At 32.2% G+C, this 15,269-nt stretch overlaps 1 protein-coding gene across 2 annotated transcripts in view; it reads right to left on the bottom strand.

The window, feature by feature from the left end:
* The window catches only part of LOC118191370 (uncharacterized), a 370,344-nt gene that overhangs the window by 41,895 nt on the left and 313,180 nt on the right, over positions 1 to 15,269 (bottom strand). For both annotated transcript variants that reach the window (XM_085807507.1, XM_085807514.1), the window contains 3 exons: positions 12,809 to 12,997; positions 4,824 to 4,988; positions 1,113 to 1,487 (listed from right to left, as the gene is read on the bottom strand). In XM_085807507.1, coding sequence (XP_085663633.1) covers positions 1,113 to 1,487; positions 4,824 to 4,988; positions 12,809 to 12,997 — 729 coding nt within the window. The remainder of the gene's footprint in view (positions 1 to 1,112; positions 1,488 to 4,823; positions 4,989 to 12,808; positions 12,998 to 15,269) is intronic.

The following is a 15,269-nucleotide window of genomic DNA, read 5'->3' as shown; positions in this document are numbered from 1 at the left end:
GAAAAATATATGACAAAAATATTGTCTTTACATAATTTAAACAATTTCTGGTAAAAATCATAAAAAGATTATGCAGCACTTTCAATGCTTGCCTTTTTAATCTCACTTTCAGACAGTTTGAACGGAAAAAAATCAAAAAAGAACCTTGAACTACTAGCTAGCTGCAGTCCTATCAGCTTACTTTCTTGCCTTGGAAAGCTGCATGAATGAATTATCTTAAGCCAATGGTTCTCAAACGTTTTTACCTCATACACCTCAAAATATTTATATATATTTAATGTGATTTATAAATTAAACATGAAAAGCACAGAAAATGTTGATAGTTACCAAAACTTGAATAAAAGTAATTTTTTATATTCATAAATTAAGTGCTTAAAGAGGTAAATAAAAGTTTGACTACATTTCTCCCTGACACTGTGAGATTCTGCTCTCCTAAGGAGAATTTAGCTTTGGGTGAGAATCCCCGTTCTAAACAGACTCAGTGAAGGCTTGAATAAACTACTAGACATCCAATAAAGTTTACCAACCAGAAGTACAGTTTAATATAGTTCTAATATAGCATAATTGCATCAAAATTATCATTTTTTTAGGGAAAAATTGACAAAAAAATTAGTGCAGAGACTATATAACTCTGATACGGCATACAGATTATAAAACAGTATGGCTAGCACAGCTAGTGCTTTGACACAGAATTATAGTGTGAATGCATAAAAATTCAAATCAATAATACCTCAATTCACAAATTAATCTTACGAATAAACTTTTAAAGGTGAGACATTACATTAAACCTTTACAATCATCAAACTTTCCTTTTTAGTTTCAATCAAATTTCATACATTAATAAAATTATCACAGTAGTATAAGAATTTCTTAAAATTCTGCTCTGCATAAAAATTAGAATGAATCATTTTACTTATTTAAATTAGAATTTAAAAATTAGAATGAGACTGCGCTATTTTTATTAGTGCACAGTTCTATAAAATATATTTCTGAAGAACATGGATAAAATTATAACACTGATAGCATTTTGACTTTACTTTTTGGTGGGAAGAGGTCACTGCCATTTTATTATTATTCATATATGGAAAAAATGTGGAATTAAAGATACTTACCTATATATTTTGGAAGTGATGCATGATTCATATGAGGAAGAGTGTATATATCTCTCTCATTCAGGAAATGCTGTCGATTTTGGTAGGAAAAGATTTTAACAGCAACACTTTGATCATTCAGACTACCAAGGTATACTGTTCCATAACGTCCTCTGGCCAATGCGTTTTGTATTTTAAGAGTATCAAGGTCAAAATTGGATGGCAATGGAGGAGGTGCTTCCATGAGATGGAGTGACTCATTGCTTCTTTTGGGTGTGGAACAGTAAATGCGTGTAAGGAAGCATGTAATGATAGCAAACATTACACATACAATTAAGACAATAGCAGCAATGACGATCTGCATTGTATATGGCATGTGATCCACAGGAGCAAAATCTGAAAATAAAATTTCCTCCTTTTAATTTTTCAAAATTCTGCATGCATGAATAAAAAAAAAATCAGTTCAAATAAAATATGAAGTATAATTTTGAAGCAGTATTTTAAGTACTAAATCACTGATATATCAAACTGTATTAATACAGTACAAATGCTTTTACATCAAAGACTTTTCTGACCCTTGGAGTTATCATGTAGTATTCTGCATTCAAGTATAATACATGACAAATAGCAATTAACATGTTTTAAATGCAAAAAACAATATTTTAAATTTGACAAGTTAATAATGAAGACTTAATAACTATCAAATGTTCAAAGCACTGATAAATACTTTGCAAATTTCTTAAAGTTAAGCAGTGACGTAATTAAAGTTTGCAAATTACTTAAAGGTTAAGATTTAATAATTTGTTTAAAATTTGAATTATGTATTTTATAAGAAACAATGATCGGAAAATAAAGGACAGTTACACAGATATGATTAAAATAAGAACAGAATCTTCATTACTGTTATCAGAAAGAATCTCATAATTGCAAGTCTAGAAAACATACATAATTATTGATTTTTATTGCATATTTTATACTCACTGTTACACTGCAATAATTTCCTTTTTATTCCTGAAAAGCCATATGAGTAAAAGCCATGTTTTAAATATAACAGCAAGCTACATATAAAAGCTGATATTAAAATTTTCAAGCAGCATTTAACCCCTTCATCAAATGGTTCATACATATCCCACCAAATTCATGACCCATTGTAATGTTTTCATTAAGAAAAATCACTAGGATATTTTTGTTTCACTAATCTCTAAAACTAAACTCAGTGAATATAACTCAGTGAACATAACAGCCCTAGTGGGCCAATGCCTGCAGTGCCCAGAAATCTTGCCTTTTTGACTGTGGACCCCGGGGTGTGTAAGCATATATCCTGAACAAGTGGGCAGCTTGTTGCGGGACCCCCAGTGTTTAGTCAACCCAAAGGATGGAAATTAAGGGATGAAAAGCTGAGTTGACCTTGCCCAGCTCGGGTATCAAACCCCAGACCTCTGGTGCTGCTGTGTTTGTCTCACTACTCTTGAGAAATTATCCTTAAGAGAAAAAAGTAAGTCATGTATAAAAAAGAAACTGGTAGTGAAAAGGTTAAGAGATATCAGCCAATATTTGATTGAGTGAAAAGAAATACAGTACAAAGTCTTTAATCCGGACTTGTCGGAACTTCAGCGATTCCAGATTAGGACATTTTCCGGATTATAGATCATCAATTTAAATCTAGTAAGATGGCATGCAGAAATTATAAAATTAAAAATATGAAACCGTAATTTATGAAATAAAGAGCAATTATTATCTAAAGGGTATAAAATTTTTTTTAAAAAAAAAGAGCTTAATATTTATTTGTTTACTTTATTAAACATTTCTTTCAATGTAAGTTGTTTAAGTTGCTTCATTTTTTGTGCTAATACTTTCTCTTTAATTCTATAAGCAGACATAATTTCTTGTTCAGTTACAAAGTTCCGCTGTTCAAGTCCTGTAATTGCTGTGCCGAGAATAAATACTAACTTGTCAATCGAAATTTTTTCGTTTTCATAACCTCTCTGTCACTTTCTTCATGCCTTTATCCATTTTTTGCAGCAATTCCACTTTTTGTTTGATGGACATCGAAACATGCTTTCGCTTTGTAGATCCTTTGGCAGCTCCAGAATTGGAAACTCTTTTTGACATAATCGAAAGTTCAAGCTTACTTTTTAGATAATTTTAGCCTAGCTTATACCGTCCGTTATATATTAAATGTACATGCGTAAACGTATTATGCACATGCATAAAGGTATTATGCACATGAGTAAATGTGACGCATGCGCAGAAAGTTTGTAGCTTTTGAGGTCCGGATTATAGATCATTACGGATTATGGACGTCTGAATTAAAGACTTTGTACTGTATCCAGTAACAGTTCTTTAAATAAAAAGATTGAATGCCATGAAATCTTACAGCAACCACCTTTAAAAGCAACCAGTAGATCTCAGAAAATTAATGTAGTATCGAAACTAACCTCTCCATGGACTCCTCTGCACCCAGAATGCAAGTATTAAGCAGGTTAAGTATTAATATTATACTTATTCTACATATAATGCAAATATAATTATTAACTTATTAATTAATTAACTCCATAGTAATGCACATTAAATTCAGAATATATGATGATATTGCTGACTACTTATATTTTTTAGCTCCATGTACCTGATTTTCCTAAGCAGCATGCTACTAAAGAAAAGACAATATATATTCTATATGACAAAATGAGAAAAAAGCATTCAAAGAAATATTTTCTGATACCTTTACACACATCTAATTTTTTTTTCTTATGGGATCATCAATACAGTTAAAATAAAATGCAATGATTAATTTACAATCCCTTATAAATAAATGCATAAATAGAACTTAACAAATGCTCCTCAAAATGGGTGATATACTTGGGGTATATAAATTCTCCATGCAGGGATTAGACATGAAGAAGATGGCACAAAGCTTTAGGTTTTAAGTGAACAGTAGTACTAGCAATAATTTTATACAATATTACAATAAAATTAAATAAGTTATATAACAATCTGGAACATATTATATGTAAAATATCATAATGTTTTATTCTTCCCTGTCATATAAGAGCATTTCTAAAATTACTTTCAGTGAAATGAGGCTTTAGCACTGCATGTCACTTTTTCATTAAACAAATTGCTTATAAATTATTGGACTATGATTTTAGGGAATCTTAACAAATTTTAAGTCTAATATAGTAGGTAAGCTGCTAATTTCTTATCACTGTTATATAATATCAATAGTGAGGCAATTATTATTAATCTCATATGACTATATACATATGCAATTTTTATTACAAAGAAATAAAAATGTTATAAGTTGAGTTTTTTAATAGAATTAATTATATATTAATATAATATAATTTATTAAAGGAATTATATATATATATCTAGTTAATCAATCATAATGAATTACCTAATACTTGCACTAAAGCTGCAAAGTAATAAAATAATAATTTATTTTCTAATAGATTATTTAGTACATTACAAAGTAGTTAGAATTCTATTGAAATGAAGTAACTAATTAGCATATTTAAAACGGAATCCTGAACATATTTAAAATGGAAACATTAAAAAAGTACATTTAAAAGTGAAAATATAACAACCAAACTAAGTAATTACCTATAGGCACCTATTATACACATACAGAAAGAATAGGAAGCATTACAAAATGTAAATTCAAACAAATAGATGATGAATAAAAAGAGTCTGAGAAACATTAGTTGCAAATTCAAAAGTAGCTTTACTTACCTGGTTCTGGAGGATCAAAAACTTTGAGATAGCCATCTGTAATATTAATGTTGCAAAAGTTGCCATCACAGCAACAGAATTTGGTGTAATTTCGAGCTTTGCTAGGTTTTTTTAGAGCAATGCATTCATTATGTTTACATGAAACATCAGTGCTTTCCCAACAACCTAAAAATGGAACAAAATGCAATTGATTGGATATTTTTGGTTAGGAAAAGTATTAACATTTTATTTCAAATCTTTAACAATTTTATGAAAGGGTTTCATACAATTTATCCCTTTTTTGACAAAAAGTTTTAAAAGAAATTAATTATAAAAAGCTAAGGAAAACTGGTAACCTAAGGAAAGTAACATGTTTTATACATTTACTTCCTGAATTAATTAAAGTGTGCCTCTTGCTACATTCAGACTTACAGAAGCATAGCCAAATTTTTTCTTATGATATGGATAATACAGGAATACAACTAGAGCATTTAACGTTTGATATTAATCACTAATTATAAAATCAGATTAATTAAGAATACAATATTAGGTATTTTTACTGACATCTGGTGATTATACATAAATATCAAATATATGGAAAAACCAGAGTATTGGGCATTGAACTAACCAGAAAGTTCATGTAACTAGAAAATTTATGTATATACATATGATTTTCAATTAATTTTTAATGTTCTAATATGTTTACTTCTGATTTTGAGATTGGAAATGAGAATGTAAGGGATATTTCTTCTAAAGTAAGCATCTCGTTCAGATTAACTGTGCTCTTAATGAGAAACTTTAATATTATTTGCTATTTTGTTTAACAGGATTCTTTGCCTTAAATGGACTAATGTCTTTATTTGGATTGAGTATTAATTGTGACTTATGGTTTGGATCTAGCAAATAATTTAATGCTTACTTGGAAGTAAGATGAAACACTCTCTTTTAATTTAGTTGTTGTTAATTGATGGTAGATTGGTTTATCCCCTTGATAAGTTGATTAATCTGCGAATCTCAATGACAATAGCTACTTTTTAATAATTAAAATTTACTTTTGGTGTTTTTGCAATTAAAGATTTTTCTCTGCAAAAAGTTTTTAAACATGGAGATTGAAATTACTTTTTAATTTAAATTCTAGTAAAAATTGTTTTCATTCCTGGTTTTAAATTGAATTTGTTTTTCTTGGAGATGGTATATGGAAAGTTTCCTGGTAAGACCCGCGTAACGCTAAATGGCGTTAGGAGCGCCACTGAGTGTGTTATGAGAGTTGATGGAAGATGTGATGCAGTGATGATATGAGATTTCTGAGATTGTGATATTATTATACTCCATTAAATCAATTTATATTTTATTGATTTTTGACTTATTCATATTTGATGTGATATTATGTTTTGCTGAACCACCATATATTCAAAACTTGGATTACCACTGAATCTTCAAACCACTAATGCACATTTGGCACACATCGGCCATTGGAAAACTAGGTAAGAGAATCTTTATAGAATTATTGAAACTGAATTATACCTGGATAGAAATTAAACATGGCTGAAAACCTGTCAAAGTTGAAACTTCTGTGCGTTCGATGTTTACAAAATTAATTAACAAAAAAGAAATATCTATTAACAACAAAAATGAAACAGTTGATCAGATAAAAGCATTTTTGGAACAATTAATCAGAAAAGAAACTGACTTAAATTCTTTAAATGATGAAATTGAAAATATTTTGAGCATCGAGACAATATCTAAAGATATAGAAGCTTCGGAAGAAACCAAAGTAGATGTCAATAAGTTAGAGTTTAAGAAGTCAGTTGTTGTAAATGCAATTGTTGAAAATAGCCAAACTGAAAACTATTTGATCACAAGATACTCCTCATTCAGTAAATTAATTAGGATAACTGCTTTATGTTTGAGATTTATAAATAACTGTTAAGTGAACCCAGAGTTAAGAGCAGACTTCATATGTGCTTCTGAATTAAGACATGCTACTAAAGTTTTAATAAAACTCTTACAGTCAACTGAATTTCGAAGGGAAATAAAGTGCTTAAGCGAGCAATCTATTCCAAAAAATAGTAAAATATCATCTTTGAACGTATTTCTTGACAATAATGAGTAGGAGGAAGATTGGAGTATTCTAAGTTTTCTGAATTTCAGAAACATCAGATACTCTTGCCAAAGGTTCATCATTTCACAAATTTAGTTATTGAATATTATCATAGAAAATGCTTGCATTCTGGTGTACAGACTACATTATCTTTAAAATACAGTTATATTGGATACCGTCTGGTCAAGATCAAGTTAGAAGAGTAATAAATAATGCATCACTTGCTTTAGAATGAAGAATCAAACGATAAGCCAGATAATGGGTAATCCACCATCTTTTTCCGAAAATAAGACACCGTCTTACTTTCTTTTTTGGTCCAAAATATGCGCTAGGGCTTATTTTCGGGGGAGGGCAAAAATAAAAGTATATTTATATATTTTTATTTAATATTTATTTTACACAGAATACAGAAATTTAAATTTGTTCAATTACAGTCATGTCATCTTCTTCTGGAACATCGTCATAAATAAAATTCTGAATTATATTCTGATTTTCTTCCAAATCCATTTCCTGTTGAATCATTGGTCCGAATCTCTCATATCTCGCAATATAGCTATCATTAAATGAATACTTCTTGTCTAAGTAGCCTGTTCGTAGTGCATTGGAAACATCACTATCAGTTATTTTATCCCATGAATTTTTTACCCATCAAATCACCCCTTTTGATTTTTGACTCATTCTGTGGGGGTTGGAAAAAGGTCGTTGCGTTGTATGTGTCTCGGGGTTCAGCCCAAATTTCACCCCGACGAGAGTCAGCTGAGGCTAACGGCTGACGATGCCTTTCCTGTGAACGTATCTCTCTCAGGGCAAACTGTGAACTGGTTAAGATAAATTCCAAGAATTAATTTGAAACGAACTGTAGAGGTAAACAATTAATTTCTCGGAATATTTTGTTTCAAACATTTCTCTGAAATACGAGTATTAGGAAAGCTAAACATATTATTACTTATACTTAATAAATTAACAGCATTTTTTAACGAATCTTTTTTGTCGTATTATTTTAACTAGGGATTATTTTTGGGGGATGTCTTATTTTACAAAAAGTTCTGAAAATCACGATAGGGCTTATTTTTGGAGGATGTCTTATTTTCAGAAAAAGACGGTACCTAGGGACAGGATCATACCTTCTAGACCTTTTTGAGAAGGTCGGATTGGATTTCACAGGATCACCTATATCACGAAACCTATTTGACCTTAATTAAACCTTTCGTGATTATAGGATAGCAACCTATCGGGTTGGAGGGAAAGTTCTGTGGTATTTTAAATAGGCAGGTGATTTTTCTTGTAAATAAAAAAAACATCTGGCTAGTGAGTCAATCGGATTTTTTTTTTGTTTTTTTAGCTCCTGTATAATATAAAAGGTGCCCTTTTTTACTGTTCATCATTTACTTGTAATATTTAAAGGGAAAAACATGTCGGTAGATAAAGTGCATTTACGACACCGCATTTTATATGAATTCCAAAAAGGAAGCAAAGGATCTGTTGCATGTAAAAATTTATTTGCGGTATTTGGAAAAGATATTGTAAATGTTCGTACTTGTCAAAGATGGTTTAGCAAATTTCATTCCGGGGACCTCAGCCTCAAAGAAAGTGTTCGATCTGGACGACCATCCAAGATCGATAATGATGTTTTGTGATCCATGTTGGAAAATAATCCACATTTAACAAGTCGAGAAATTGCAGAAGAGTTTGGCATTCATCATACAACTGTTGGAGATCACATTAAATCTCTTGGGTTTGTGTTAAAGCAAAGTGTTTGGGTTCCACATGAATTAACGGAAAAGAATTTGTCTGACCGTGTAAGAATATGTTCATCACATCTGATTAGACACAATGTGGAGCCGTTTTTGGACAGGCTGGTTACTGGAGATGAAAAGTGGATTCTTTACGAGAATATCAAAAGAAAAAAATCTTACTGCAAACCAGGAACATCATCAGCAACAGTTCCAAAACGTATCCATCAACAAAAGTACTGCTTTGTTTGTGGTGGGACAGAAAAGGTCCAGTGTATTACGAGTTGCTGAAACAGGGAAAAAACATCAACGCGGATCTGTACTGCAATCAGCTGGATAAATTGAATGCAGCTATCAAAGACAAAAGGCCAGCATTAGCATCCAGAAAAGGAATAGTGTTCCATCACGATAATGCTTGCCCGCATACTGCAGTGGTGACACTAAAAAAACTGAATGCGTTAGGATGGGAAATCCTTAGTCACCCCCCGTATTCACCTGACATTGCACCCTCTGATTATTACCTGTTCAGATCTCTGCAAAATTATCTAACGGGAAAAAAATTCAAGTCTTTTGAAAGTGTTTCTAAGGCAGTTGCTGACTATTTTAACTCCATGGATGAGAACTTCTACAAAACAGGAATTTACAGGTTACCTGGAAGATGGCAACAGGTTGTAAGAAATAACGGAGCATATATAATTGATTAACATTAAACACATATTTTTATAAATGAATTCAAATATTTTCTTTAAAATACGACAGAACTTTCTCTCCAACCCAATATAATCACGAAACCTAATTTGAAAAGGTCAAAGGTGACTTTAAAGTCTTACATTGCATTATTTATCTGTTCTTGCACTAAGGCAGTGCACTTAAAAGTCGTTTCTGATTTAACAGCAGAAGCTTTTCTAGCCTGTTTGCGACGATTTACTGCCAGAAGATCCAAACTAGCCGTCATCTGAAGCGACAATGCCACGAATTTCAAAGGTGCGAGAAATATTCTTAATACATATAATGAAATTTGAAAATCTAACCCGATTCAAGGATTTAGTGCAGAAGAAGGCATCCAATGGAAACTTATCCCACCAGCTTCTCCTCACTTTGGCGGACTGTGGGAAGGAAACATAAAATGAGTGAAATGGATTTTGTTAAGGGTAGCCAAATCAGCTATCGTGAATTTTGAAGAGTTAACTACTTTAGTTACTCAGATAGAAGCAGTTCTGAATTCCCGCCCATTATCACCGCTTTCTTCCGATCCGAATGACTTACAGCCTTTAGCTCGAGACATTTTTTGAGAAGAAATGCTATGTTATCCTTTCCTGAACCACATACTGCTTCGGATTCTTTTTCTTTTCATTCCAGGTGGGAACTAATTCAGAGACTTCAAGCTAAATTTTGGAACTGGTGGCATTCAGAGTATCTAAATCAACTACAGAATCGTGCCAAATGGAGCATTTCGCAGCCAAACACGCAGATTGGTCAACCAGTACTGCTAAAGGACTCCAAATCCAATCCTTTGCATTGGCCATTGGGTCGCATCCAACAAGTGTATCCTGGTACTGATGGTCTGGTCAGAGTAGTTGAAGTTAAGGACCTTTACAGGTGTTCTTCGACGAGCAATCAACAAAGTTATTCCATTAACATTTAAAGACTGAATGAACTTGAAATTAATTGAATTTAAAGATTGAATGAACTTTATTTTATCTATTTTAATAATTTACCAATTTAATATTTAGTTTAGTGTAATTTTATTGACTTTAAATTTATTTGAATATCTGAAAATTGAAATGTAAACTCCATGGGAGTTTAAGTGGGGAGAATGGTAAGACCCACATAACACTAGAGGGCGCTAAGAGCACCATTGAGTGTGTTCTGAGAGTTGGTGGAAGATGTGAGATTTTGAGATTGTGATGTTATTATTTTCCATCAATTTATATTTTATTGATTTTTGATTTATTCATATTTGATGTGATATTATGTCTTGCTGAACCACCATATATTCGAAACTTGGATTACCACTGAATCTTCAAACCACTGATGCACATTTCCTTATTATAAATTATTATGAACTATTTGTTTATAACTTTGCAGCTTTAGTACAAGTCATAGGCTCTTTAATTTACATTTAATTACTTCATTTGAATGTATATATATATATATATATACAGTACAAAGTCTGTAATCCGGACGTTCATTATCCAGAATGATCTATAACCCGGACCTCAAAGCCACAAACTTTTTTTTTGCATGCTTTACACATGCATGTGCAGTTGAATGTTTACGCATGCACATTTAGCACAAAAAACGAAGCAAAACTTAAATTGAAAGAAATGTTTAACAAAGTAAACAAATAAATATTAAGCTAAGCTTTTTTTTTGTAACCCTTTCGATCATAATTGCTCTTTATTTCATAAATTATGGTTTCATATTTTTAATTGTATAATTTCTGCATGCCATCTTACCAGATTTATACTGATGATCTATAATCCGGAATCGCCGAAGTCCCGACGAGTCCAAATTATGGACTTTGTACTGTCTATATATCTTAACATCCCTTCTGAAAAATTAAGCAAATGGGAGACTTGTTAAGCCATCAAAAGAGCTCTCAAAGGACTTTCAAAATCTCGCTGATAACTTCTAAAATGTGAATTCAATTACACGGTTCTCTTTCAGAAGACACACCTGCCCTCCCTATTGCACTCATCTTGTTTTAGAAGGGATCACTCGAGTAGAAGCCTTTTCAGTTCTATAAAATGCATTTTGGGCAAAAGTCTTTATATAATCCTGATTAATTCCCAATAAGATAGTTTAACATTTTGGGAAGAAAATAAAAGTAAACTGTTATTTATTAACTCTTCTTTTCACTTATTTTCTCATGCCAAGTATAGGTTTAGGAACTGATACTTGGATATTTATTGCCACTCTATTCACTGAATGTAGTAATCTTTTTGGTACTTTATAATCATCTGCACCCTCTTCAGAACTTGTTACTGACTTTGGTGCACATTCACAAACTCCTTGGCAATTCTGGAAACATTTGTTTGTGTACCTTTAGGTCTATTCCAATAAAGCATCCATAAGCACCTACTTTTTTTTTTAAACATTCTTCGTTTTCCACAAAACAATGGTTTTCTCATGCATACAGTGATCAGTTTTTGTTCTACAAGGAAAATAAAGGGGTAGAATTGCTCAAAATTTGCACAACCTGGACACTGTATACCAGCTATGATCACGATCATTCAGGAACAATTCAACTTTCATTACATTTTAATGAAATGAAACTAAAAGAGAGAAAACACACAATTCCATTATGATTCATTGCAACAAAAACAAGTACATATACTCAATGCGAAAAGAATACTAATCAGAAAAATTATAAATAAATTTCAAAAGAGCAAATTCATATGCACTCACACACACATATGCTATGTGAATACCTGTGTTGCCACATAAATATTATCTTATCTGTATTTTTTCATGGCTTTTTAGTAGGAATGTGAATATCAGAAAATATTTTTTGAAACTTTATGATCATCTGCTTCTTTTTTCCATGCGTATGCAGATGGAAGATAATCCACATACCCTTGGTTCTTAAATTTTGGCTGAAGTTTAGAAGAATTACAAAAATAAAATTAAGAATAAATATTTTTAATAAGAGAATTCCTCAATAAAAATTCCAAATATTGAAATTTTAATTTATACTGAAAAAATAATTTTATTGCAGGACTACTGCAACAAATGACTCAATCAAATGAACAACCTTGAATTCATTGATGCTATTCTGATGTCAAAATACATGTTACAAAAATTCTAAAAAACTGCACAAATATAAAATTAAAATAATCTACTCATGCCTTGCTTTTAACTTACTACCAGTATTTTAAATGAATCTAATGATATGTCTTGTACATTTCTCAAGCTTTCATGTTAGTATTGTTCTAAGGTTACAGCTATTCACTTGCAGAAATGGAGCGGGAGGAGAACATGGCTTTTTTTAAAAATTTATTTTATTTTTTTTATGCTGTGATATACTACAATTACATATCTACAAATAGAACAAATATTTACAGTCATTAGTATAACTTTATGCTCCTGTGGTTAACTTAAAATCAAGGATAATCTTTAAGCATCACTTCTTAATAAAAGGAAGCAGGAAGGTTAAAAATGTATCTCACCTTGATGTAAAATAACCACGCTTTTGTTTTTTGGATGCTCTTGCCAAAGAATGAAACAAAAGTCTGTTGATTTCGGACATATCTGAGTTGTGTTATTATCTAACAGACTTCCAACAGGAAGAATATTTCCTTGCTTCACAAAATCTCCTTCTGAGTGAACGCAAAGCCTTTGTGAGTCATCATGAGAATCTGAAACAAGAAAAATGATAAATTATTAAAAATACAAGTACATAATTAAAATCTAAGTAAAAAATACACAAAAGTATTATTAACCTACAAGTACAACATACAACTAAAATTAAAAACATTTAAAAAAGGATTTATTCAAGCTATGCCAACAGAGTTACCTGAATGATGCCAGAAGACACGTAAACAGAGTAGTAAGTGAATGAATGACAAAGTGCAGAAAGGATATTTCAAAGCTTTTTTTTTTTTTTTTTTTTTTTTTTTTTTTTTTTTTTTAATACCTGAGTGCGAACTAGGAGAGCCATTATGGATTTCTGTCAATAACATTCTAGCATGCAAAGTGACTATTTAGCAGTGACTATAAAATGGAGTAGCAAATAAATCTGAAAATTTGGTTTCAAGCTTAGTGATTCTTTGAGAGAAAGTCATGACATGATGAAACAAGTTTGTAGGGAGGAAGCTGTATGTAAAGTGTATTTATGAATGGTTTAAATGTTTTCAGTATGAATGGTATTCCACTGAAAAACTGCTCAAAGTCTATGGTGTTTCTAATAGTGATTATAACATTGAAAAAAGTGAAAATGATATTAGAGAAAGAAAGAGCAACAATAAATGCCAACATGGGGTATAATGATGTTCAGGCAAATTTATTGCAAAGGATCTTTGGTTATGTTTAGAATATAGCAAGGCCCATTGGCTTCTTCATAATTATGTCTGCTATATTCTGTTCTTGTTCTGAGACAAGTTTATGGCCTATAGAGGAGCGGTAGCCCTTGATCATCCACCATACTCATGCGATCTTGCTATAGCAGACTTCTGTTTACAGCAAACAAAACAAGCCTTAAAGGGTGAATAATTATTTAGATATTCCAGACATGTGATGAGGGTTCTCCACAGAATAAATACTGAGAGATGATTTTACTCACAGTTGTCAAAAAATACACTGCAAATGACGAACATTACTTAGAACAAACACAAAGCAATTTTCATGATTACCGTATTTACGCGAATCTAATGCGCATCGTTTTTGGCCAAATGTATTCAAAATTGGGGTGCGCATTAGATTCGAGTGCAAAGTTTGCCGATGACGTCAACCAAATTTCTCGACTACGTTTACCGTTACATTTATCGTTGATACATTATTGCATAGAGGATACAAACTGCAGAGTACGTAGTCACGAAATGGAGGGCAAACAGAGAAGAATGTCATATGACGCTACTTTCAAACGTAAAGTAATTCTTTATGCTATAAAAAAAAAAAAAAAAAAAAAAAAAAAAGGCAATAGAAAGACAGGGAGAGAGTTCAACGTAGCTGAGAGCAATGTTCGCGTGTGGCGGCAACAGAAATTGGCACTGTTTGCAACTAAAGCTAGTAGAAAGAAATTCACTGGCCCTCGCAAAGGAAGACACCCTAAAATTGAAGAAAAAGTTTTGGAATTTGTACGTGAAAGGAGGAAGAATGGACAACCTGTGACTAGTGACACCATAAGAAATAAAGCAAAAGAGGAGGCTGAAGTTCTTGGAATACCGAAACAAGAGTTTAAGGCTAGCCGTGGATGGGTGGCTCGGTTTATGAAGCGGATGGGTTTATCTCTAAGACGCCGTACAACAATATGCCAAAAGCTTCCTGCAGACTTTGAGGGAAAACTACTAACATTTCAGCGGTATGTCATCACACTTCGGAAGGAAAAGAATTTTTCAATGGGGTAAATTGGCAACGCTGACGAGACGGCAATTTGGTTTGATATGCCTCGTAACTACACCATTACGTATAAGGGGACTAAGGAAGTTATTATCAAAACTTCAGGATGTGAAAAACAATGCGTAACAGTGATGCTGGCAATAACAGCAGACGGGTGCAAACTTCCCCCTTTCTTAATCTTCAAACGGAAAACATGCCCTAAAACCCCTAAGAATGAAAAGCTGTTCCCAGATGATGTCCTGATTCGAAACCAAGAGAAGGGGTGGATGACGGAATCATTAATGCTTGATTGGCTCCGAAATGTATGCAAACGCCGTCCCGGTGGGCTCTCTAATCCACCATCAATGCTTTGTCTGCACGCATTTCGTGGTCATCTCACCGACGACGTAAAAAAGAAGATGCACAGCCTAGGCAGTGATCTTGTTATCATTCCTGGAGGGATTACATCTGTGTTACAACCCCTGGACGTTAGTATAAATAAACCTTTTAAGGGGTACGTTCAAGTTTTGTGAGCCAAACCGTGTATTGACCCCGACAGAAAAAATTAAGCGTGCTGCACCGCACATTGTTGCA

Source organism: Stegodyphus dumicola, chromosome 1 (assembly GCF_044657685.1).
Source record: "Stegodyphus dumicola isolate Sdum_Otavi_A_Nest chromosome 1, ASM4465768v1".
NCBI lineage: Eukaryota > Metazoa > Arthropoda > Arachnida > Araneae > Eresidae > Stegodyphus > Stegodyphus dumicola.
Note: the sequence above shows the minus strand (reverse complement) of the source record. Positions and strands in the feature narration are given on the sequence as shown.